Raw genomic sequence first — 24,563 nt, 5'->3', positions numbered from 1 at the left:
GAATACTACTGACTACAGTAGAGGCACAAACATGTAACATACCTTTTGCAGATCGAATAAAATAATAGAAAACAAATTCTAACAAAAGGGGGCTTAATAATCATAAAAATTAAATGATTTGGCCTTGTTGATATCACATGTGACATGCATCAAATGTTAATTCATCTTCCTCCATTTTAAGTCTAATTTCTACGAGTCATGTGAACCTGATATCGGTAATTTCAAGGAATAAAAAAAATTACTTAGCAAAATTAATGGTTTTAGGATTTTGTAAAGTTTTGTATTTAGATACTTACTTGTCTGAACTTTATTATTAATGAAAATGTTCTAGAACTGTGAAGAAAAATCTCACAAATGAACAATAAGCAGACGACAACAAATCAGATATTTATTGCATGAACCGTGCATGAGAAGATAAAATGAACCGTGCATGAGAAGATAAAATGAACAGAGTTAAAAGCATAATGCAGTTAGGGACGTCGATGATACATATCTGATAATCATATGATATATCAATAAACGGAGGGCTGGAGGTGACTCAGCTACAAATGAACCATTTATCATTTTATGAGTTAACCTTCAACTAAATATTGAATTATTCTGTTTATTAATTTTTATTTTTAAACCCATTTTGCAAAAATGTCAATCAGTGTGACAGATGTTTGTCTACTATGACCACGCAAAGTCGACTTCGTCAAAATTCTTCAAACGTTACTTAATATATGCATGAACGCAATCGACGCATCCAACGGAAACAGGTTACCGACCGAAAACAGGGCACTCGACGTCATAATAATATTCTTAGTGAAGTTAGTATAAAACGTTGTTTAATTTCAAATTTAGTAAACAGAAATATATTTTATTAGCATCAAATGTGTATATACTTTAATGCACAGAAATGTCACAAGCATTTTGTTTCAAATAAAATTAACTTTGTTTAAATTACGTGAACTTCATGGGCGCAGACATATTGGAAATTGAGTTAATACAGAAATTGAATTGTGTGGTAGATGGAAAACGAAATTAGAAGCACAAGTAATTAAAATATTCAGATATAACTTAATTTTATTGATAATTTTCACGTATTAAGCTATGGATAATTGATAAATGTTTTCAATACAATGGTTAAATGGTACATTTTGAATTATTTACATTACCGAAGTTCCGCATTACAAAATTACATATTTTATATATCTTCGCGCCAACTTCGCCGACACTGGGAAGAGAGAGAGAGATGTGTGTACACTGTCACACGATTATGTTAAAATTGTATATTAACTAGCGTGTAATACATCACCACAGAACATTATCTTTTCTACAGATATGTGGTACCTCATAAATGCAACAAACCCAGGTGCCGTAGTACTACTAGTATTCTCATTTGAGTGTTCCACTTTAAATTTGTTGTCGCTTTTAATTTTTTTTTTATTTTTTTATTTTATTATTATTATTTTTTTTTTTTTTAAACAAAATTAACCGACGAAAATATATTGTGACAAAAGAAATGGAAGGACTTTCCTTTGGCACTGTCACTAACCCTAAGTTTCCCGAACTCTAGTTCATCAAGATTAACCTCGTGTGCAAGCACAACAGCGAGGTTTATCCTGCCTAGCCATTAAGCCATTAGCACTTCTGAACGGTTCCCAGGAATTTTGCTCGGAATGAATTGCGGTCAAAATAATGACTACCAAAATGTTTTCACACACTAATCGTGTATTGTGATCTATTTTGAGCTCATGGAGACCAAGAAATACTTACTTTGAAACAATCTTCACTTTGAATTAAAGGAAAAAAGTCCCAACTGTGGGGTTTTTTCACATAGCAGATTCTAGCAGCCAATTTCCAACAGACAATTATGCTGGCAGACATGCATGGCGACGTTCTAAACACCGGACTCGTACGCCTTTTGGAATTCGGTTGCTATCTGTATTTCCCACATTTTTAAACACACTGTTATGCTGTAGAGGTCTCTGTAAGTTAAGCCATATACACCTGATACTAGTGATAATAATATATTTAGGTATTAAAGCAAAGATTGTCACAAGTGTAGAGCCATGAAAAAAACATCAATTTGCCCCTATGGGGTTCGTGAATTATTTTTCACGAATCCACACACTCTAGTACATTCTCCATTAATTTATACAGACATGAGATGCAAGCAACTTGAAATTACTTCCATCTCATATGCTTTCACGCAAATTAAAGCATCTCTTTACAAAATTGCAAATGATAGGACATAATTCGGGAATATTGTTGCATACATGTAAGAAATAAGAATTTTTCATTATTAGTCGGAAAAGAAAAATGTGATTCTTGTTTTATTATTTTATGATGTAAATCATTTCTAAAATCATTATAATTTATATATAGGGCACTTGATAATGAAATGATATTCGTTAGAGCTGGGCGGTATTGAAATTTGAGGTTCGGTATCGATATCGGTATTTTGGGGGTGATTTACCTCGGTATCGGTACGGTATTCGGTATGAACACGATACCGATATCGAGCAGTATTTTCGGTATATTCGGCTTTAAATGCATGCCTGTGTTATGGCTCACCCGCTAATTTCATCTAAATACAATGAAATTCATACACAAGGCTCTCGTCTGATTTATACCAACCCAGTTTACGTTCGTCAGATGTAGTATTAGTGCTTTCCGGGAAATATTTTTTAATACCGAAATTTCGATATTTTGAAATTTGCTCGGTACGGTAAATCGGTATTGACATAATACCGATACCGAACGGTATATACGGTATACCGCCCAGCTCTAATATTCGTCTTCAACTTCTAGGGGACAGTTGAAACAATATCTCTCATTCGCAGGGACAGGTGTTTTATGAACTTATGGGACAGGTGGATCATCTGCTAAATGAATCAGTTATGATTCCACAATGGCTCAAAATGTTTGGTCACATTTCCGCTATCGATAGAATGGACATCACCATTAGACTAGTGGTATAAGTTCACCCGATTTTACCATGTTACCAGTATATTTTATGATGTTTCCGGCTTTACATGTAGATGAACTAAAATAAATGTCATTGTTTGGGTCCATAAAAAATATGAAAAAAGTTTTTAAAATTTTGAAACCTAAATCATGTAATGTTTATTCAATGTTTATTAGTTATCGATAAAATTTCGACTTTCAATTACTTTTTTCTGAGCTTTTGTAGACAAATTACTTCTTTTTTTATTTTAGTATAATCTTTAGTTATTACTTCACTTACTATACCAAACATTGCCATTATAATTGCAGTTTAAAGATTGAATTTTCTTAAACAAAGCTAATAGAAATAATAGTGGTTTACTAAATGGTATAAATGGATGTTAAATGTAAAAATATGGGAATTCAAAAGGTAAACCTCACGTTACTTCGTTCATATTTTTAATTTTCGTCAATATATGTACTGTAAATCGTATGGAACATAATGCCTAACATCCTGATGTGAAATACGAACAATTACCTAAACTCCAAATAGTTTCAGCTCTCTATAACCAATATTCGTCATCGGTGTCTAGCTGTTCTTTTACATGCGGAGAATGATTGGAAGTGTCGCCAAACAGTTTGGGCTGTTGTGGAATCGTAACAGTGTGAATTGGCAAAGCCGTTCACACATACCCTGTAGGCTCTATAATTAAATATGAAACATTCAAATAATAACACTAAAAATTCATGTTTTATTTTGAATTATTTTTTGGTTCTAAAAAATTATGCTCAATAAGACAAAATGTTAATTTAAAGTGACGTCATCAGATTTGGCGTTCCCTTACATTATTTTTACGTTAATCGAGAAAAAAATAAACGTGTTGCTATGGCTGAACCAGTTTGGATGACGTTAAATTGTAATGCATGTAACAGAAATTTAATTACTGTGAATCAGAAAATGTTAGCGAGCATAAAATGTTAGCGAATTTAGCGAGGCCATACAAAACACTGATATTGACGCTAAATGTAAAGAGATGTCATACGGACTGTTCTTAAAAACGCTGATTGTTTTGTCTGCGATTAACTTAAGGCACAATAATGGTACATGCTACTGATTAAACCATAAGGATCGCAAACAACAATAGTTAGTTAAGCATGCACAATGCTACAATGTTCTACTAAATTTAAGTTGTTTATATGCTGCTTGACTTCAAGATTCATCAAAAACATTATTTCAACTGATCTTACAACTTAAGCAATATTACGACCTCACTAAAATTCTGTTGCTAATATGTCACTTATTTTGATTTCGCTAAAGTTTAAGATTGCTAATATGTTATGATTTACAGTATAATGTTTTTAAAAATGTTTTGCTAAGAATGGCTAAAACATAAGTTGCTTCAGGGATGGGTCCTAGCACACAAAAAAGTATATTTTCGTATTTATGATAGGAGAAAAGCTATGAATATCGATCATCTTAGATTCTAGTTAGAATATTGTTGCCCATTAACCTTTTCATTTGTATCTGAACTACTGAAGAAAATTCGTGTAAACACTAAAACCACATGAACAACATATTGGTTGTCTGAAAAATTCAAATTTTATACCCTGGACAAGGCATTAGATGGAGATCCATGGAATCATGTACTATTTTGCCATATACCCATTCGACTCTGCTTTGTGCAGAGATACGATTCTGATCATATATTACGGTTTTGTCGTTCAAATTACCTAAGATGTTCCATCAATTGCCTTAAAACCTGTATCAGAAAAAAAAGAGTTAACCTATCTGTAGCTATGCAGTTTGATGGTAATTTGTGAAGAATATTTGTTTTAATTTACACTGCACTTTTCCCCCCAATAAAATGTTATTTGAGATGGTATAGGTTTAAAACTGAATATGTTTTTATATTAATTTTAATTTTTATTCATTATTTTGGCGCTGTTAAAATATTTAACAATTAACATGTTCTGTCTTCTGCTGCCAGGTTTGTAGTGTGTTTTGTCACATTCGGTTCAGTTTCAGTGCAGTTCTTTTTTAACTGGCATCATACTCGCCAGACTCTAAAATCGATAGTCGCCCAACGGACTACCTTTGTAAAAATTTTAGTCACCCGTAGCCAATGATGAATAAAGGTCGCCAAAGTGACTGCTAATTTTCAACCCTGATTCACAGTTTATGTATGTTTTCTTTTTTGTGCTGTCATATGTTCACTCATTTTCCAGCTGATTACTGACAAATTTTCAAACTGTCTTGCTCTGTTTTCAGAACAGAAGTACGTTCTGCTGGCTGATGTTGAGAATGTGGTGGGAAGACGAGACTGTAAGATTCTGGTGGTTGGTGACGCGGCAGTGAGTCGGAAACACGCTGTCATTCGGCTGGAACACCCAGAAACATGTGTGGTGGGTGTATTATTCACTTTTTTCATCTGCACACAGGAGCCAGCTAAAATGATGTTTGTTACTGCAAACATCTCCACTTTTGTGTGCAAGCGTTTTTTAAAAATTATTTCTCAGGGCTCACATTAAAACAAATTTTAACTTTGGCCAATTTTCATGTATGTTGAGTATAAATTTTCTGGAAAATTATTAAAATGTGGTTTATTTAAGGAATATTTTATTAAGCAAAGACTAAATGTTGTAGCCACTTTGTATAAACATTTGCAGTTTTGGATTCACTAATTTAGCAGAGGTTTTTTTTATAGTATAAAACATATTTGTTTAAAAGTAAAGTTTGTTTTATTTAACAACGCCAGTGGAGCACATTGATATTTTATCTTATCGGCTATTGGACGTCAAACATATGGTCATTCTGACACTGTATTAGAGGAAACCCGCTGTCGCCACATAGGCTACTCTTTTACAACAGGCAGCAAGGGATCTTTTATTTGTGCTTCCCACAGGCAGGATAGCACAAACCATGGCCTTTGTTGAACCAGTTATGGGTCACTGGTCGGTGCAAGTGGTTTACACCTACCCATTGAGCCTTACGGAGCACTCACTCAGGGTTTGGAGTCGGTATCTGGATTAAAATCCCATGCCTCAACTGGGATGCGAACCCAGTACCTACCAGCCTGTAGACCAGTGGCCTAATCACGACGCCACCGAGGCCGGTCATATTTGTTTAGTGCAAAATTCACTACTTTTTTGTTTTTTAAATTTCTTTTTCAAATACATTTTTTATAAAACATTTTTTAGTAAGTAGGGTATTTGTTCTGCTAATGTTCCTACTTTGCTGTGCTTGCTTCATTTTAAAATTATAGGTTACATATTATTTTTTTTAAAAAGTGAGGTTATTTTAGATTGATAAGTTTGTTTTACATTTTAATTTATCATGAATATATAATAATGATATATAAATAAAACAGAAAACCAATTTCCAACAACAGTAATTACACACCTTAAAAACCCATCTACTCTTTTTATGTTGCTTGTTCATTCATTTAACTTGCGGGGGAAGTACTAGCTCAGTGGTACAGCACTCACCTGATGCGCAATCGATCTAGGATCAGTTCCTGTCAGTGGGCCCATTGGCTATTTCTTGTTCCAGCCAGTGCTCCACAACTGGTGTAACAAAGGCCGTGGTATGTACTATCCTGTCTGTGGGATGGTGCATATAAAAGATCCCTTGTTGCCAATAGTAAATAGTAGCCAATGAAGTGGCAACAATGGGTTTATCTGTGTGGCCCTTAACCACATGTCTGATGCCACATAACCATAAAATAAAAATGTGTTGAGTGCATTGTTAAATAAAAACATTTAATTCATTTAACCTTATTTTTGTGCATATATCGAAGCACGCTGTCCTGGACACACACCTCACCTATCTGGACTGTCTGTCCAGGACAGTGGGTTAGTGAGAAAGAAGTGGTCTTACACCTATCCATTCATTCAGTCTTTAATCAAGCTTTCGGTGGGGAGCCGGTACCGGGAGGCAAACCGAGTACCTACTAGCCTTAAGTTCGATGGCTTAACAACACCACCAACGCCAGTTGCACCTTGTCATGTACTGTATATATGCAGTAGGGTGTTACATAACCATGTTCATTCTGAAAGGTCTTTTATGTATTTTTATTTTCAGAGTCATCCTCACAAGTTTTCACTGGTCACGTTGAAAGATGTTTCTAAATTTGGGACTTGGGTCAACAAAGAGCAATTGAGAGGGGAGACAACTCTCAAGGATGGAGACGAGATCTATTTTGGATCTCCAAAATCCACTTTTTTGTAAGTCTTAAGTCTGTCATCTTAGGTGCACCTTTTAACAGTACACATGTATCTATAGATGTGTATTATGGTTCACAGGGTTTCTGCCAGAGGGTTAAATCTTGAAAATTAATGGAAACATTTGAATAATTTTTAGAAAGATTATAGTAAGACAACTGCTGTTTATAATTTGTCGAAGTGTGGTGTTGTGATTGAGCCATAGGACATAAGGCTGGTAAGTACAGTGTTCGCAGCCCGGTACTGGCTTCACCCAGAGCAAGTTTTAACGACTCTGTGGGTAGGTGTAAGGGGATTACAGCCTCTTCTCTCTCACTAACAATTGACAACTAACCCACTGTCCTGGACAAACAGCCCAGATAGCTGAGGTGTGTGCTCAGGACAGCGTGCTTCAACCTAAATTGGATATAAGCACGGAAATAAGTTTAAAAAAAAGAAGTGTTTAATTTCAAACCCATAACCTAATGGGTGCAATTATTTTTATTATGTACCCTCAAATTATTTTCTGGCAGAAAGCCTGGTTCATACAGGGTTATGAAAAGCCTGGAAAGTTGTAGAATTTCTTTAAAAAAAAAAAAAAAAAAAAAGGATTGGAAAGTTCTGAAAAATCATTGTTGATCATTTTAATATTTTTGGCAACATTGCCTTTAAATATCTTAACAGTGCAAAATCTCTTATCTTAGATGTTGCTTAAATTGGCTAATCATGCCGTATGTGTTTTGTTTGCTCAATAATAAAAAAAATAAAAAGAAGTTTCAAGAACAGAATCTAATGTACGTCATTTAAATACTTTTTATTAGTTAGATATAAAATTGATTTATCTCCACTAATATAAAACCATTTTATTAGTCTAATATAACAATTTGTAGCCTATTTGTATTTTTCTTTTCAGTTTGGTAAATGAGCCATACATTGTTACGACTTCCTGTTTGGAGAATGTGTCGAAGAAAACCGTCAAAGCAATTGTGCGTACGCTTGGTGGACATGTTGTTAACGAGTGGAGAAAAGACTGTTCTCTCCTGGTTATGAACCACATTAGCGTTACCATCAAGGTGAAAAAACAAACCTCCAACCTGCCCATAACAAAATTAGCCAATTCCTTAATTTTAGACAAGGTAGCTGCAACATTCAGCATTTGGCCAATAAAATTTAATTTAAATTGGACACTTTTAAATTATTTTGAAGGAAATGCACTATATATCTGGACCCAGTTTCACGAAGCGATCTTAGCACTACTATCACTGTAAATACCTACCATTGTGACCTTCAATGGTTTCTACAATTGCCAGCCCATTCCACGATGCAGCATAGCTTACTATCATCATAAATTATGGTAAAATTTTACAATTGGTACTGGGCAGTTGTAAGTCACTAACGTAGATGTCAAATGACAGTTATATGATGATTTTCTAAGAAGGATACTAACGTTTTTTGTGAAAATGGTTCTAATATAATATAATATACTAAATACCTTTTATGAAACTGAGTTCGATGAAATGCAGTCAAGGCTATACAACCTTCACATGAAAAATATGGGAGATAACTCTCTTGTCTTATGCATTCGGCAATTATCACTTGGCAAATAAACTGACAAAGTTACTTCATGTATGTCCAATATCAGTGAATACATCCAAGATGTTCTGAAAAGTTGGTAACCACTTTATTATTTAAGTGGCACTAACGACTACCGTAAGGTTGCTTTGTAGAATGTTTGTAAAGTTGACATCCAATAGCCAATGATTAACAAATCAATGTGCTCTATCCGACGTCATATAACCATAAATAAAATGTGTTAAGTACGTCGTTAAGTAAAACATTTCCTTCCTTCAGTGTGCTCTAGTGGTGTCATTAAACAAAACAAACTTTTAATTAAAGTGTGTTAGAAATCACTGTTTACAAAGAATCGTTTATCTAGATTTAAAAATCACGTGAACCAACTTCCATTTACGTAAGATTTTGAAATATTGTTCCCTGCATTAAGAAATATATTTCCATGTTATTGTGGGTTTTTTTTAATGTAATCATGAAAGGTTTACATTTGATACATAATCTCTCTCTAAACTGTAATTTTGCACTCTATATTCTATTTACTTTTATAATGAAATCTATAATTGACCATTTTGTTGACAGGTGATTTGTGCTATGGTATCGCTGAAGGCCGTGGTAATGCCAAAGTACCTGGAAGATTTTGTCAGCTTCTTGAAAGGCGAAGGTTCTGAGCCAGATACACAGGAGTATGTGATATAACCATTTTAAGTATTGAGTTATTAAAGTCGAAAATATATCCATTTTATGTACACATGTATAGAGTGATTAAAGTCACAAAACCTAGTTTTAAGCCGTGAAAATGGCATTATATTTGGTTTATCATACATTTTTTCTTTCTGACATGTCATTAAACATTTTTATATTCTGTTTATCATTTTATATAAAGGTTTCCCCATTTCCAGGTATTTGCCTCCGATAGCTGAGTCGCAGGTGAACCCTGACAATGTGTCATTTGGACCTGATGCAAGACGTACAACACTCTTTCGTGGGATGAAGTTTATTTTTCTAAGTCAGAGACAGGTAGTTTTCATTGGCTAAGTGCAAGACTATCTCTGGGTTAGCAGAAAATTTTGCCAAATTAAACTTCTAAACTTCGAAAATGGCAGAAACCCAGTTACTTTCTAACAAAATATCATTTATTTCATGAAATTATTTCACCAAATTAAAATAAAATTCGCCAGTTGTTTTTGAAATTCACAATGGCAAATTTGGCAAGTGCCAGAGCTAGCCCTGGTAAGTGGGAACAGAATGTTTTTTAACTGTTCTTGTATATAGGTAGTTTTTACTTTTGAGAGAGAACCAGAGTGCATACAGGTTTTAAAACTGATATATGGTTTTAGATATTTTGTTTTAAGTTATTGATATCAACAATAAAAGCATTAATGATAAATTTAGGATCAACTTGCACCAAATAACATCACAGTAAATACAAAACCTATACCAAATACTTCGGCATGAATAGAAATTTATATGGGGTAGAGATACAGCTAGAATAATACAGAAAAACTGTCTTACAAATAACAGTTGTGCTGACTGGATTCTGATAATGTATTTTATAGTCTAAGAGTTAATTTAAAGCAACATATCTATTCACTATATATGTGTGGCTTGTTTTGACTAGTTTTGGAAATCAATACACTACTAAAATGTTCAGTATTGTACAAGGTACAGTAATTGGATTTTGTAAATGTGTTAACTGGAGTATGATATATGGAATATAAAGGTGTTTTATTTATTTTGCTAGTTCAAGAAGATGAGTTTGGCTATAGAACTAGCGGGTGGTGTTCCAATTTTGATGGAGGAAGGTACAGATGACAACAGTGATGAGGTGTTGACAGAAGATGGGACGGTTGTGATGAATTGTGGTCCGGATGAACAGCAGCTGCTTTCTGAAAACGGAAAGAGATGGTTTCACCACGTTCAGAATTACCTCAAAAAGTAATTACTTTCTCTACTTCTCTGTGTTCCTTTTCAATACTGTGATAAATATTTATTACCCTTAGGGAGTTGTGAGGAAAGATTTTGCTATATTCCCGGGGAAAGATAATATTTTTCGTCTCTTTTTACAAATATTGGTATTATTTTTTATAGATGGCAGCATCACTGTTTGCCTTAAAGTTTTGCATTTAATTAAGTTTTTCACAAACTGTAAGTCCTAGGTCAGTGAAACTTGGTTGATAGTTGCACCTATGGATGTTCATCACACTGAGCTGAAACTTGGTTTATAGTTGTACCTATGGATGTTCATCACACTGAGCTGAAACTTGGTTTATAGTTGCACCTATGGATGTTCATCACACCGAGCTGAAACTTGGTTTATAGTTGCACCTATGGATGTTCATCACAGTGCACTGAAAACGTTTATGGTTTATGGTAGACATGATGTTTAATGCCATGGAATTCTTGTTTGTAACGCTATATTCAGTGTTTTTATTGCTGTGGTGTCACGATATTCAAGAAAACCCGAAACTTTTATTTTTTATTCAGCAGTGTCTTGATTTTATTGGGTCTTGATTTACATTAAACTTGATTTTTCCACAGGAAACAGAAACAACTGATACAGGACTCGGAGATTGGTTACGCTGTGTTGTACAGTTCTACAGAACGTCACTGTAACCCAGACATTGACACAGGTAAACTGGCGTAGGAAGTGGGGATTGGGGGGAGGGAGGTATGGTATGTGCCCCCAGTTTTTGGCATCCGCGGTGGTTTTTATATATTTATACATGTATTTACATATATATATATATATATACATATATATATATATATATTATACATATATATATATATATATATATATATTATATATATATATATATATATATATATATATATATATATATATATATATATATATGCCACACACACACACACACACATTTTGGCACCTTTCTACGCCAGTGAGGGTATTATTGTCTTAAAATACCAGTGGTATATTAATCATTAATTGTGTTGTCGGTTAGAAGGGGTACCTTTGACTTCACTGCCATTTTCATTTGTAGCCAATGTTTTTATTCATGTTAAGCTGGCCTTAAATATTAATTCATTTCATTTTTAAAAAAAAAATCTCTGAGTAAAACAGTATGTTGTTGTTGAAATATGTGCCAAACAAGTTATATCCATCCTAATTTATTTATTAACTCAACAAAATTAATTAGGGCCAGTAAACTTATAATAATTCTTTGCTAGTATCAAAATATTTTAGCAACTTTTTATCACATTTGACTTCTAAACATTGTTTCAGCAAAATTGAACCATGATACACACAAACATCTTTTTTCATTCATTCAGCTAGGATTTGTTACACATTGGTTCATAAGGATATTTGTTATTTTGTTCACTCTAAATTGTTGTTTAAATTATTATAGGGACAGATCCTAGTTCTTAATCACTAAGGCATATTTTTCACCTAGACCCTAGTTTCAACGCATAAAAATTAACATCAAGTTTAGTTAATGTACAAACCTGTAGCAAATTTGGATACAACAGAGTGAAACAAGACTGTGATGTTGAAATACCATTAAAAATGGACTAAAACGCGACTCCATAACCGTTATTTCTCAGATGCACATGCATTTTAAAAAAATATGAAAAATGCATTTTGTGTTACCAGAAACACCAGGATGACCAAAAACCTTTTGGTTGTATGAAAATGGATGATCTAAATAATAAAATATCAGTAATGTTTGATTTCAGTGATCATAAACGACTCTAATAATGAAATTCATGCCTTAATGTTTGAAAACTGGGGTCTGTCCCTTTAAATTCGTAAAGAAAAATGCTGAAAATATCTGCGTGTCCTTGATAAATTTTGGTGAGTATATTTTACATAATAAACTTTCAGCTCAGCATTTGATGCCCCTACCTTCTCAGTCATTATCTGAAAGAGTTGCCGTTCCATCTCAGCTTCCTGACGTGCTTGTTGAAAATACAGAAATATCCCAGCAGTAAGTATCTTTAACTCAGCTCACAACTGTCTCCTCCCTCTCATGGATAGAACCCTGGCAAAGTCAGAGGTTGTGCCCATGACAGGCATGCTTTAACAGTTGTCTGATGGAAGCATGCCAAAAATTACCCACACCCACATATCTCATGGTCCTTCTGTGACATGGTGAGGTAGATTGTATGTCTAAGTGCCCCGGATAGCTATACCAGTGGGAAAGAAGGTTGGTGGGGTGGGGTGGGATAGCTATTTGAAAGGTTCGAACGAACCCATCCACTAATGATAAAACAATTACAGTGCAATATTTGGCTATTCATATAGTTGCCAAGAAAAAATGTTGACAAAAAGGTCTGCTAGGTTAAAATTTTCAACCCTGTTCCAGCGCCCTCAATAGTTTAAGAAATAGCAGGCTACAACAGTGATGATAGCGGGGGTTCTAGGGGCCCTCCCCTAGAAACATTTGAAAAATCGAACCTCTGAGATGCATTCTCATGGCCTCTAATCGCGTTTCAAGACAAATAAACAACTATTTTGGCACCTTGTTTGGATCCCTTTTGTAGGAGACTTTATTAAAGAAGAGAAAGCACTTTTTTTTTTACCATCAACGAAAAGTAGGCGGCGGCAAAAGCTGTTTCAGGTGGCGATTTGCTGCCGGAGACCGGGTACTTTTGAGGGCACTGCTCTTCCCCCACCCCTGGTCCAGTTCATGATATTTCCCTGTGTGAGCTTCAGCTTCTGATAGGGTCCCCCAAGCTGGAGGTAGAGGCTAGACTAATATGGATCACTGCCAAAGAACGATAAGCTGGGCAAAACTACTTGCAGGGAGGTGCCTGACAGAAGCACATCTTGCCTTGTTTTAAGAAGAAAAATGTAGCGGCTTTACTCTCTAAGACTAATCAAATGTTTGACATCCAATAGCCGATGATTAATAAATAATGTGCTCTAGTGGTGTCATTAAACAAAACACTTTTAAAAAGAGTCTTATGTGGCAGGGAAACTTTTGTTGTCAAAATCATAATTAACAATAGTTGACAGTTGATTAGTGGCTACTATTTAGCATTTTAGAATTTGCATAGTGAATCACGATGCAATACTGTTTTAAAAATGTATTTTTATAGGTGCTAATTAAACGTAGGACGGGATGTAGCTCAATGGTAGAGGTTGCTGGAGGTGTGATGGGTCATAGAATAGTTTAAAATTAACTGAAATGTCTTTAAAGAAAAAATGTATTTCTTAATCTGATTAGAATGAAGACAAGCAATGCTACATGTATATAAAGCAAACAATAATTTACTTATTTTTTATTTTTTTGCATAGGACTAAAAGGAATGAATGTGGTGACAGAAAAACAAGTGTCGGTAGACAGGTAGGATGTGTATCAATAATGTTTTTTAAAAGACAGCAGGATCAGTAAACCACTATGTGAATCATTTTGCAATGAGTTGTGTTACCAGTGAGGTGACTTCAGAACTTTGATTTACTAAATATGTAATTAAATGTTATTTTAGAAGTGTTATAGGATAAACAATTCAGAACTTTGATTTACTAAATATTGAATTAAATGTTATTTTAGAAGTGTTATACATGTGTAGCATAAATAGAATTCGCTACTCGTGTTTTTTAATTTGTAAAATACCAACCTCGAATAGTTAATCGGTATTTGTCTCGGCAGAGCCTTGACAAATACCATATTAACAGACTCGGCTGATATTTTCTATAGTAAAAACAAATTGTGACGAATCCTCTCTATATATATTTGTGTGTATAATGATGCTAGTATAAAATGTTGCTCTTGGCAGTAATGAGAATTTCTCATTTGGCTTCGTTGGTCGAGTGCTGAATATTTTTTGCTGACTATCCAGGGCTAGCTCTTCCACTTGCCAAATTCGCCAATTTGGTATTTGGTTTTGGTATTTTTGGAGATAATTTGGCGAAATATTTTGCTCACTCAGATCTAGCCCTGCTATCCATGATTTGAAACCCTTTTGATAGAAGTTGTAGCAGCCTAAAATGTCAGAACTGACATCAACCCAGCATGTCTTGGGCAGACCATTAGCCCAAGATGTCTCAGTTTTAAAACAGTTCAGAATTTCCCATCTGTGTGTTGTAGAAAAATGTACAAATAACAGTACGCTTGATATTCTAATGGAAAGAAAAAAGATAACAAGTTGATTTGTGTTCGAAAATACTAAATTGTTTATTGTTGTTTACGGTCATTTTACTTTGGTTAGAATAAAGAATGCATCTCTTTTGATCCCTGTTTTCTTTATTATCTTAGATCTGAAAACAAATACATGTACCTGTTACATGAATATGTATATTCAAATATCGTTATCATGCAGGCCCTGATCTAGAATTGAAAAAGTAGGAGAAGTGACTTCTCCCTTCCCAGAAGAAAGGGGACAAGTTTGATAAAAATAGACAAAGTGAACATTTATCGGTACATTTCATAATGTTTCGCCAGTTTACGCGTTCAATCGGGAAAATTCCGAATTTGGCACTCTGTTCTAATCCTAATATTTCCATATAAAATACTACTTCCAGTAATAAAATTTAAAGAAAAACAGTTGTATGTTTTATTAAAAATGTGATATTATTAAGTAGTTCATACTGTGTTGTTATGTTTAAATTAAAGTATTAATTACTATTTTTTGGCATTACTGAAATGAATATGGCCGAGGATTAACAACGCTTGACTGGTCACAGCACACAGTGCGACACGCGTCACTTTGAAAAATAATAGCCTGGTTTACAGGTGACTGATGTATCTGAAGAATGTCAACATTAACTACGACATGCATTTAATCTCTTCACAACAGAAACTGGCATGAGTATTAACATTTGTTGGTTGATTTTGATAACAAATTGATCAAGATAAAACACTACAGTGCGTGTGCATATAAACCATTTCCTGTTAATATGCTGGTTCACGTTTACTCAAGGATACAATCTGGCGCCAAAGTAAAAACAGTCTGACATACGGCGACAAGGTGCCAAGTGATCTCTGACAATAAACAAATCAGGGTCTTGATGTCTGTTGTGTGATTTCGTTTTTGAAATCGGACTAGGTCCTGAATATTACGGCGACTTTGACTTTTCACTACTGCTACTAACTTGGCGACTTGACCTAACTTTCGGCGAAAATAAAATGCTCATTAAACCAGCAAGATTAGGGCCTGATCAGCCTGCGGTATTTTGATGTCAAGAAATGGCATAATTTTTACTAATTGTTATTATGTTTATCTTGAGCCATTGCACCAGTCTCTTGATTGAAGAGATAACGATGTTTGAATGTGTATGTTAAATAGAAAAGTGAATTGTTAAGCATTAAATTAAGTAATTTGAACTCTTTTTTTTTTTTTTTTTTTTAAATTCAAACTTTAATATAAAAATATTTTGTTCATGATATATTATTTAAATATATGGAATTAATTGCAATCCTGCCATTTGTGTATTTGTAGAACTCACGGAGTGTGTTCGAAATTAAAATTGAACCTGTTGTTCAAGACAGAGTTGCGTCTACTGGAAATAAAAGGTTTGGCTTTTTTATCTGAAACTAATGTTTTAAAATACTGTGTATTGGTATGGAAGAACAAATGCTGTGCTAGTATTCATCCTAGATATATATGAGGAAGGGATGGGCAGACAGGGTGCATTCCTCATTGGTAGAAGGCTTGTCTAAGATGCAGTCGGTGGTAGGATGAGTCACTTAGTTGTTCCTCAAGTTTTTCCACATTCCAATAATTGCTACATGAAAGGGTACATTAGATGAGTACTGCTATTTGGGGCAAACTTGACACTTTACTCCTAATTTTTTAGCAAATGTGTTTTCTAACTTTAGATGAAGTGGGGTTAGAGTATATGTATTTGAGGCTAAATGTAATAAATATTTACGAAAAAGCTGTGATTACATATTTTTAAAAGTCACTAGAGCTATTTATTCTTGGTTCATAGAGGGATGAGTTCTTCAGTGTGTGAAGAATCAGAAGAGCATAGGTCATCTGAAGATCAAACAATCAAACAGGAAAAAGAAACACCACAGAAATCATCTAAGAGTACAGATTTACGGAAAAATCTACATTCATCAAAATTACCATCCCCTGAACCAAAGGCAGGATTACGAAAAAGTTTACGATCTTCAAGATCGCCATCCCCGGAACCTAAGGCAGGATTACGGAAAAGTTTACGATCTTCAAAATCACCATCTCCTAAACCTACGAGCAGTGCTGATTTGAGAAGATGTCAGAGGTCACCACGGTCACCTTCACCTTGTAAAGCAATAGGCGACATTACCGAAACCTCTGTGAGAAATACTGAATCAGTGAGAAAATCAAGTGCTAGTGTTATTACTGAAAAAGACCCTTCGAGTGCCGATGCTTCTGTCTTTAAGTCTAGTAAAGGAAAGGTAAATTTATACCCTGTTGATGAAAAAGGTGATGGCATGACATCCACTAGATCAACTGCTTCAGCTAAATCAAGAAAACATGAAAGTTTGGGTCTGTTTGATGCTAGTGATGACGACGATGTCCATGTTCCTAAATCATCCAAGTCTGCCGCTTCAGCGGCTAAATCGTCAAGAAGATCTGGAAGTGAGGGTCTCTTTGACAGCAGTGATGATGACAATGCTCCACCAGTGTCAAAATCATCTGCTGCTAGTGGTAAGTCATCAAGAAAACGTGGCCTTTTTGATGACAGTGATGATGATGCTATAGCCCCGAAGTCTGGTGCTGTTGCTAAACCATCAAGAAAACGTGGCCTTTTTGATGACAGTGATGATGATGCTATAGCCCCGAAGTCTGGTGCTGTTGCTAAACCATCAAGAAAACGTGGCCTTTTTGATGACAGTGATGATGATGCTATAGCCCCGAAGTCTAAACCATCAAGAAAACGTGGCCGTGCTGATCCTTTTGATGATGATGATGATGATGATAAGACATTTATCCAAGGAAAGGAAGACAACAAAAAGAGGCGTACAGTGTGTGTGGAAGACTCAGAAATGAGTTCTGTGACAGTCAAACGAGAAAAGGAGGAGAAACACACAGGTACAGTGTGTATTTCCATGCATAAGTTTCTCATACATTCAGTGGCATGTTTAGGAGGGCGGGTGCTTGAGAACAATTTGACTGGTACCATCATGTTCTATCACATCACTTTGGTTTTAATGCTAGATGACAAACCGGTCTAAGAGCAGTCACTCTCTCGCCCTCCTGAACATGCCTCTGTTGTAATCTAAGGGGCGGGACGTAGCCCAGTGTTAAAGCGTTAGCTTAATGCACGGTCGATCTGGGATCGATCCCCGTCGGTGGGCCCATTGGGCTATTCCTCGTTCCAGCCAGTGCACCACAACTGGTATATTAAAGGCTGTGGTATGTTCTCTCCTGTCTGTGGGATGGTGCATACATAAAAGATTCCTTGCTACTAATGGAAAAACGTACCAGGTTTCCAAATGTTTGACATCCAATAGCCCATGATTAGTAAATTAATGTGCTCTCGTGATGTCGTAAAACAAAACTTAAACTGTCAGAATTACCAAATGTTTGCCATCCAATAGCTGATGATTAATTAATCAGTGTGATCTAGTGGTGTCATTAAACAAAATCAAAACTTTCTGGTAAGCATGTATGCTTACCCAAACAGTGAACCACAACTGATACATGTATATATTAAAAATTGTGGTATGTGCTGTTCTGTCTATGGAAAAGTGCATATAAAATATCTGTTGTTACTGGTTAACATTCACTGTCATGGGTGGAAGTCACTGGGGTAAGTCAGAGGTGCCTGGTTGTATCCATGACAGGCATGCTTGAACAGTTCTCTGATAGAAGCATGTCAAAGATTAGCCACACCCATATTTTTGGTAACAGTAGACTATGTGGAGGTATTGGGTTTCCTCACAGGTGTTGCAAAAACTGTGTATATATAAATAAATAACTGTTACCTTAGCTTATAATGTGGTGTGGTTTTTAATAAGGCATCATTAAAGGGACATTCCTGAGTTTGCTGCAATTTTTAAGATGTTATCGACTAACAGACGTTTTGACGACTAGGGCTTCTGATCGTTCTAATATTGGTACTAGGTTAAATTTCATTTTATTTCTTAAAAAGAGATTTTTAAAACAATTTCGTACGTACAAAATTATTTGAAGACAAAATCCAGTTTGGGCGTCTTGCAAATATTAAGATGATCAGAAACACATTGAATATACAGACACTGATATTCTAAACAAGAAAATATTTATAATATGTAAGTTTAATAGTAGAAATATTTTATTAGTCGGAAACATCTTTCAATTCAGCAAACTCGGGAATGTCCCTTTAAACATTGTTCCATTCCTATCGTAAAGGTTTTAATATGAAAAATAATCAAATAATTGAGAATGGCTGTTTAACTTTTGTGATATTATTGTTATTTTATTACTAACATACATACATCATTGCAGGCAGTTCTTCTCCTCATATGTTTGTGGACTCTGAAAGACCCGAACAGTCACCAAGGAAACACAAGATTAAAGAGGAAAATGTGGGCAGTGGGGTTACAAAGCAGAAGAAAGCGGAGCAGGGTATGTCGTCAGTAAAACCAGATGTGGCAGGCATTGCTGTTGATGACCCAGTTTACCAGGTTTGTTACAGCGATAGATAACACATTGAGTGGGTACAAGTTTATAATTTATACTCGCATATATTCACTTAAATGTTTTATAAATACATAGAATAAAGTTCATACATGAATTGGTAAGTATTATTTTCATGGGTTTTTCTATTTTTTATGATATTTTAGATTGATTAAAATTAGACAAAAAAATCGAAAGAGTCGCGTTTACTTACTTAGGGGGAATGCACTGATTAATTGTGTGGATAGTGTAACCAGAATAATGTGAAAGGAACTGGACAAGCCAGCAGTTGAGTGTTCTTGGAGTTGATGGTAATTACTACCAGAGTTCGACAAATCCGCTAGCCCGACACCCGTGGCTAGTGGTTTTTAAGTTCGGGCTAGTGAGAAACGCAAAACCACTAGCCCTGTGGGCTAGTGGTTTCCCACCCCCTCTCCTTATCTCTATTACCGTGTGTCACACTGTCGTACCCTCATTTAAATTTAATTATTTTGATAGTGGTTTTAGATACCAACCATGAGTTTAATCAATTATTTTTCCTCGGGAGTGGGCAAAAGCGAAAACGGGACAATAACGATGGATCACACTGGACAAAAGACCAAACGTACAACACGACAAAACTGAAAGTTAAAACATAATTTAAGTGTTTGTTTCATTTTACTGTTATACTCGTAAATGTGTAATCTTACAAAAATTAGATAAAAATCCAGTTATAATTGATCAAGAATTTGGGCTAGTGCTTTATCTTGGTGGGCTAGTGGTTTTCACAAAACCACTAGCCCTGTGGCTAGTGACTTTTCAAAATATTTGTCATACTCTGTTACTACTAAGCATGTCTGTTAGCTACAAAGAAGGAAATGTTTTATTTAATGATGCACTCAACCCATTTTATTTACGTTTATATGGCGTCGGACATATGGTTAATGACCACACAGATATTGAGGGAGGAAACCCGCTGTCGCCACTTCATGAATTGCTCTTTCTGATTAGCAGCAAGGGATCTTTTATATGCACCATCCCATAGACAGGATAGCACATACCACGGCCTTTGATGTACCAGTCGTGGTGCACTGGCTGGAGTGAGAAATAGCCCAATGGGCCCGCGGTTAGCTACAATTACCAACTTTTAAGAACCCAACTATGGGTTGTTGGGTCACTTTAATGTTGCATCATATACTGTACAGGGAACATTTTGTTCAGTATCGCATTGTGATTTTACTATGTCTTGAATATAAATAACCCTAAATCTGAAAACAAGCATGTACAATCAAATGTCTTTATAGTGTTTTCCATAGCTTGTTTTAGCATGGTGCAGCACCATGCCTCAATAATCTAGCACCATCTTGCCTCAATCAGCACCATGCTGCCCTGAGATTAAACAAGCCTTTTTCACTAATTAATTCTAAAATGGCCTCTATAAAACACCCAAAAAGGTATTATTAATTAATAAAATATGCCTTTTATATATTTTGCCATTCATTTATTAAAGCGAGCACATAAATTACATTAATGTTTATTTTAATTTAAAAAATATTTCTAATGAAAAACAAGTGCACCGAAAATGGTGAAAATGCCCCCAAAGTGTTTGATCTACCATGCCTTACCTAATTTCTAGGGAAACACTACTTTATCTCAATCTGTTAGATCTGTTTCTTACACTCTATAAGTTCTAGGTCAGTCAAATGTAGTTTATTATATTATAGTTACACCTATGGATGTTCATCACAGTTAACCGAAAAACAGGGCACAATATTTCACATGAACCGCTGTTCTGATCGCTTGTCGGTTACGCAAAATTAAATTTACACTAACCGCAAATCGGTTACGTTGTGACCTCTAGACGTTCAGAAATTAAAATCTTGCAAGCTTCACGATTACAGGAAGTGTATTCACGCAGACATACTACTAGTATTCCGACAGATGTTTTATACTGATTTTTAGATAATCGATGCGCAGCAAACCAGTAGACAACGTTATATTGCAACATTTGTAATATGCGACCAGTCTAAAACTAAATGCTCAGTATGGAGTCGAGCAAAAAGTGCATGGACCACTGTAATTAGCATATTAAATCAATACTTTTCTTAATGTGCAGGGCGAGTTACTTGTCTCTATTTAATAAATTTATAATGGCGGGCAAATTTTTTATATTGTCATTGGAACATTCATTTAGTTAATAATGATGCAAGTACTTCAATCAGGATTTAGTGAGTACGGTAGGTTATACATTTTTGGTTTGTGTGTCCATTTGTTGCACTATTTCGGTTGAGAAACAGTTGAAACATGATGCCACAAGTTTAGAATACCAGCTATATATAGGATATGTAATATTATTCGGATGTAAAAAAAAACCCCACACTTACTACGTCCCTTCGGACTAGGACCGCTGGGGACGGCTAAGTTGTCTGATGCTATTTTATCTCTAAAGGAATATATGTAGACATAATATTGGATTTCCAGTAATTTAGAAATGTTGAAAACCGTTTTAACATAAACAGAACTCCAAAAGTGTCACAAAAGTTGAAAAATACTAACATGAATAATGAGCTTTAATAAACAAATATTTGGAATGTACCATCGATAAAGTGAAAGTAGCATGGACTGCAAAACAAACAAAAAATCTGGAGGTACATGTATTAATAATAAAAAAAAGAAAGTGGTATTTCAAAAAGGATTTCAGTAATATCAGTGTCAAATGGTGGTCTTTCTTTTTATGTTATTATAAAATTTATTTTTATTAATCTAATCATGCACTGGTCAGTGAGTTGTGTATTGATCAGTGAGTTGACTGTTTTATACATGTTGGTCAGAGTAACTGTACATTTGTTTTTTTTTTTTTTTTTTTAATCTGCTGTATACCAAATTTTAAACATTATCAGTGCCAAATAGCAAGTATTAAAGAAACTGTTCTATAAAATGTTGTTTTTTGTATTTTGTTTTAACTTTATGTTTGAGCTAAAAATCATGTATTTAAAATATAATTTCAACATAACTTTGAGGTAACTGATCAGGTTAACCCACGGGTTACACAAATATAATTCACACAAACTGAACAATTGGTTACCTAGGTAAAAACCATGTGAACCGACTTACGCTTACCTCAGATTTTGAAATATTGTGCCCTGAAAACGTTTTATGGTAGATTTGACATTTATTTGTGCTAATTCGTTTTTTGCTTAAATCTACAGTGTATATGTATCTATACTCTTATTCTCAGAAAAAAAAAAATAAAATTATAATTCTAGATTAACCATTTTTTAATATACACAATTATTTGCTGCGTCAAGATTGTGTGACATTTAATTGGTCACATCTTGTGGGATATACATGTACTAATTTTAAAAAAGAAGAAGTTTAATATATGTGTATGTTTGGATTAACGGTATCCCGATCCCGGGGATGCCTTGTTATTTAGATGATTTGATTTGCTCAAGAACCAGGTAGCCGACCAGGATACCATATAATACTAAATTCTCAGGTGGGATACCAATTTTGAAATGTTGTATCCAGCTGGGATACTGGCCTTAATCTCGAACACAGCTAGAACCAATTTTTGCTCTTGTGCTGTATATGTTTGATTTGCTTTGTTACAGGTAGCCGACAGCTGTCCTGTTGTCAATGGTGATGTGCCAGCTGGCTTTCTTACCACCAGAAAACCAATTAAGGTTAATATCTGTATATTTCATCTCTTGAGCCTTTTTTTTTCTATTTTCAATATTGCATAACCTTTACAGATTTAAAAACAAAAAAGGTTAATATTTCAATTTGTGGGTCTCTTCATAACATTTCATAACCTGATAGATTGACAGAAATGTTTACTAGTTTTCAAGTTAAATGAAATAACTAAATATGCATTATTGGTAATGTGATATTGATCTGTCTGTATAATTGTATTCAAGTCTAAGCTAAACAAAAGTAAAGGAAAAGGGTTTTCTTCCAAACACAATAGCTGTCATATGCTTGCTGGTACCCTAAATATTCTTCAGTTTAAAAGGTACTATATACCATTGATACAAGTGCTTTATGTTTATGTTATACATTTATTTGTAATAAAAAAATGCATAATCTTTGTAGAAATACTAAAAAATTATCAAAATTGTAAATTGCTTATGCTGTGTAAACAGTCACACTCAGTCTGATTAAAAAGTTAGTGTTTTTTATAACAACACCACTGGAGCATATTGATTTATTAATCATCGGCTATTGGGAAAAAAGTTTGTTTTGTTTAATGACACCACTAGAGCACATTGATTTATTCATCATCGGCTATTTGATGTCAAACACATGGTCATTTTCACAGTCATAGAGAGGAAACAAAAGAAAGAAATGTTTTATTTAACGATGCAGTCAACACATTTTATTTACATACGGTTATGGATCACACAGATTTTGAGAGGAAACCCGCTGTCACCACTACATGGGCTACTCTTTCCGATTAGCAGCAAGGGATCTTTTATTTGTGCTTCCCACAGGCAGGATAGCACAAACCATGGCCTTTGTTGAACCAGTTATGGATCACTGGTCGGTGCAAGTGGTTTACACCTACCCATTGAGCCTTGTGGAGCACTCACTCAGGGTTTGGAGTCGGTATCTGGATTAAAAATTCCATGCCTTGACTGGGATCCGAACCCAGTACCTACCAGCCTGTAGACCGATGGCCTAACCACTACACCACTGAGGCCGGTTAGAGAGGAAACCTGCTAAATGTATTTCATTAGTAGCAAGGGATCTGTTATATGCACCATCCCACAGACAGGATAGTACATACCACAGCCTTTCATATACCAATCATTGTGCACTGGCTGAGACAAGAAATAACCTAATGGGGCCCACCGACGGGGATCGATCCTAGACCGACCATGCATCAAGAGAGTGATTTACCAAAAGGCTATATCCCGCTCCTCGGCTATTGGATGTCAAATATTTGTTAATTCTTACATATAGTCATAGCATTCACCTGATACGGGTTGGTCTCAGATCAGTCCCCCCTCAGTGGGCCCATTGGGCTATTTCTTGTTCCAGCCAGTGCACCACAACTGGTATATCAAAGGCCATGCTATGTGGGATAGTCTGTCACAACAGTTAACCTTTATTACTATAAATATATGCATAAATTGTTTTTCAATTAAAAATATTACTTGCAAGAAATTAATATTTCTTCTACAGGGTATGTATACCAATAGTATTACAGTATTAAAGTTGTAAAGTTTAAAAGTCCCTTACCAGTCCAAAAAGAGAGGTCTACATCAAGGTTTCATCTGATTAAAATTAGCTCTACTGGGTCTACCAGTAGATCTAACAGCATT

General features: G+C 34.9%; 2 protein-coding genes across 5 annotated transcripts in view; one reads left to right on the top strand and one right to left on the bottom strand.

Moving 5' to 3' along the window:
• LOC121388790 (probable leucine--tRNA ligase, mitochondrial) overlaps positions 1-966 on the bottom strand; it is a 39,535-nt gene extending 38,569 nt beyond the window's left edge. The window contains exon 1 of one of the 3 annotated variants that reach the window (XM_041520287.1): positions 885-966. In XM_041520287.1, coding sequence (XP_041376221.1) covers positions 885-911 — 27 coding nt within the window. In that variant the 5' untranslated portion in view covers positions 912-966. Of the gene's footprint in view, positions 1-715 lie in introns of all 3 variants that reach the window. The other 2 variants (XM_041520290.1, XM_041520289.1) reach the window with 2 other exon arrangements.
• A 251-nt stretch (positions 967-1,217) lies between these two features.
• Positions 1,218-24,563, top strand: part of LOC121388040 (nibrin-like) — a 29,467-nt gene continuing 6,121 nt past the window's right edge. For both annotated transcript variants that reach the window (XM_041519240.1, XM_041519239.1), the window contains exons 1-14: positions 1,218-1,354; positions 5,201-5,334; positions 7,013-7,155; positions 8,045-8,204; positions 9,283-9,386; positions 9,603-9,720; positions 10,445-10,638; positions 11,242-11,333; positions 12,548-12,650; positions 13,964-14,012; positions 16,108-16,181; positions 16,601-17,688; positions 19,087-19,265; positions 22,851-22,922. In XM_041519240.1, coding sequence (XP_041375174.1) covers positions 1,324-1,354; positions 5,201-5,334; positions 7,013-7,155; positions 8,045-8,204; positions 9,283-9,386; positions 9,603-9,720; positions 10,445-10,638; positions 11,242-11,333; positions 12,548-12,650; positions 13,964-14,012; positions 16,108-16,181; positions 16,601-17,688; positions 19,087-19,265; positions 22,851-22,922 — 2,541 coding nt within the window. In that variant the 5' untranslated portion in view covers positions 1,218-1,323. The remainder of the gene's footprint in view (positions 1,355-5,200; positions 5,335-7,012; positions 7,156-8,044; positions 8,205-9,282; positions 9,387-9,602; positions 9,721-10,444; positions 10,639-11,241; positions 11,334-12,547; positions 12,651-13,963; positions 14,013-16,107; positions 16,182-16,600; positions 17,689-19,086; positions 19,266-22,850; positions 22,923-24,563) is intronic.

Source organism: Gigantopelta aegis, chromosome 14 (assembly GCF_016097555.1).
Source record: "Gigantopelta aegis isolate Gae_Host chromosome 14, Gae_host_genome, whole genome shotgun sequence".
In the NCBI taxonomy this organism is placed as follows: Eukaryota; Metazoa; Mollusca; class Gastropoda; order Neomphalida; family Peltospiridae; genus Gigantopelta; species Gigantopelta aegis.
The sequence above is the reverse complement of the archived record's forward strand: the minus strand, read 5'-3'. Positions and strand labels throughout refer to the sequence as shown.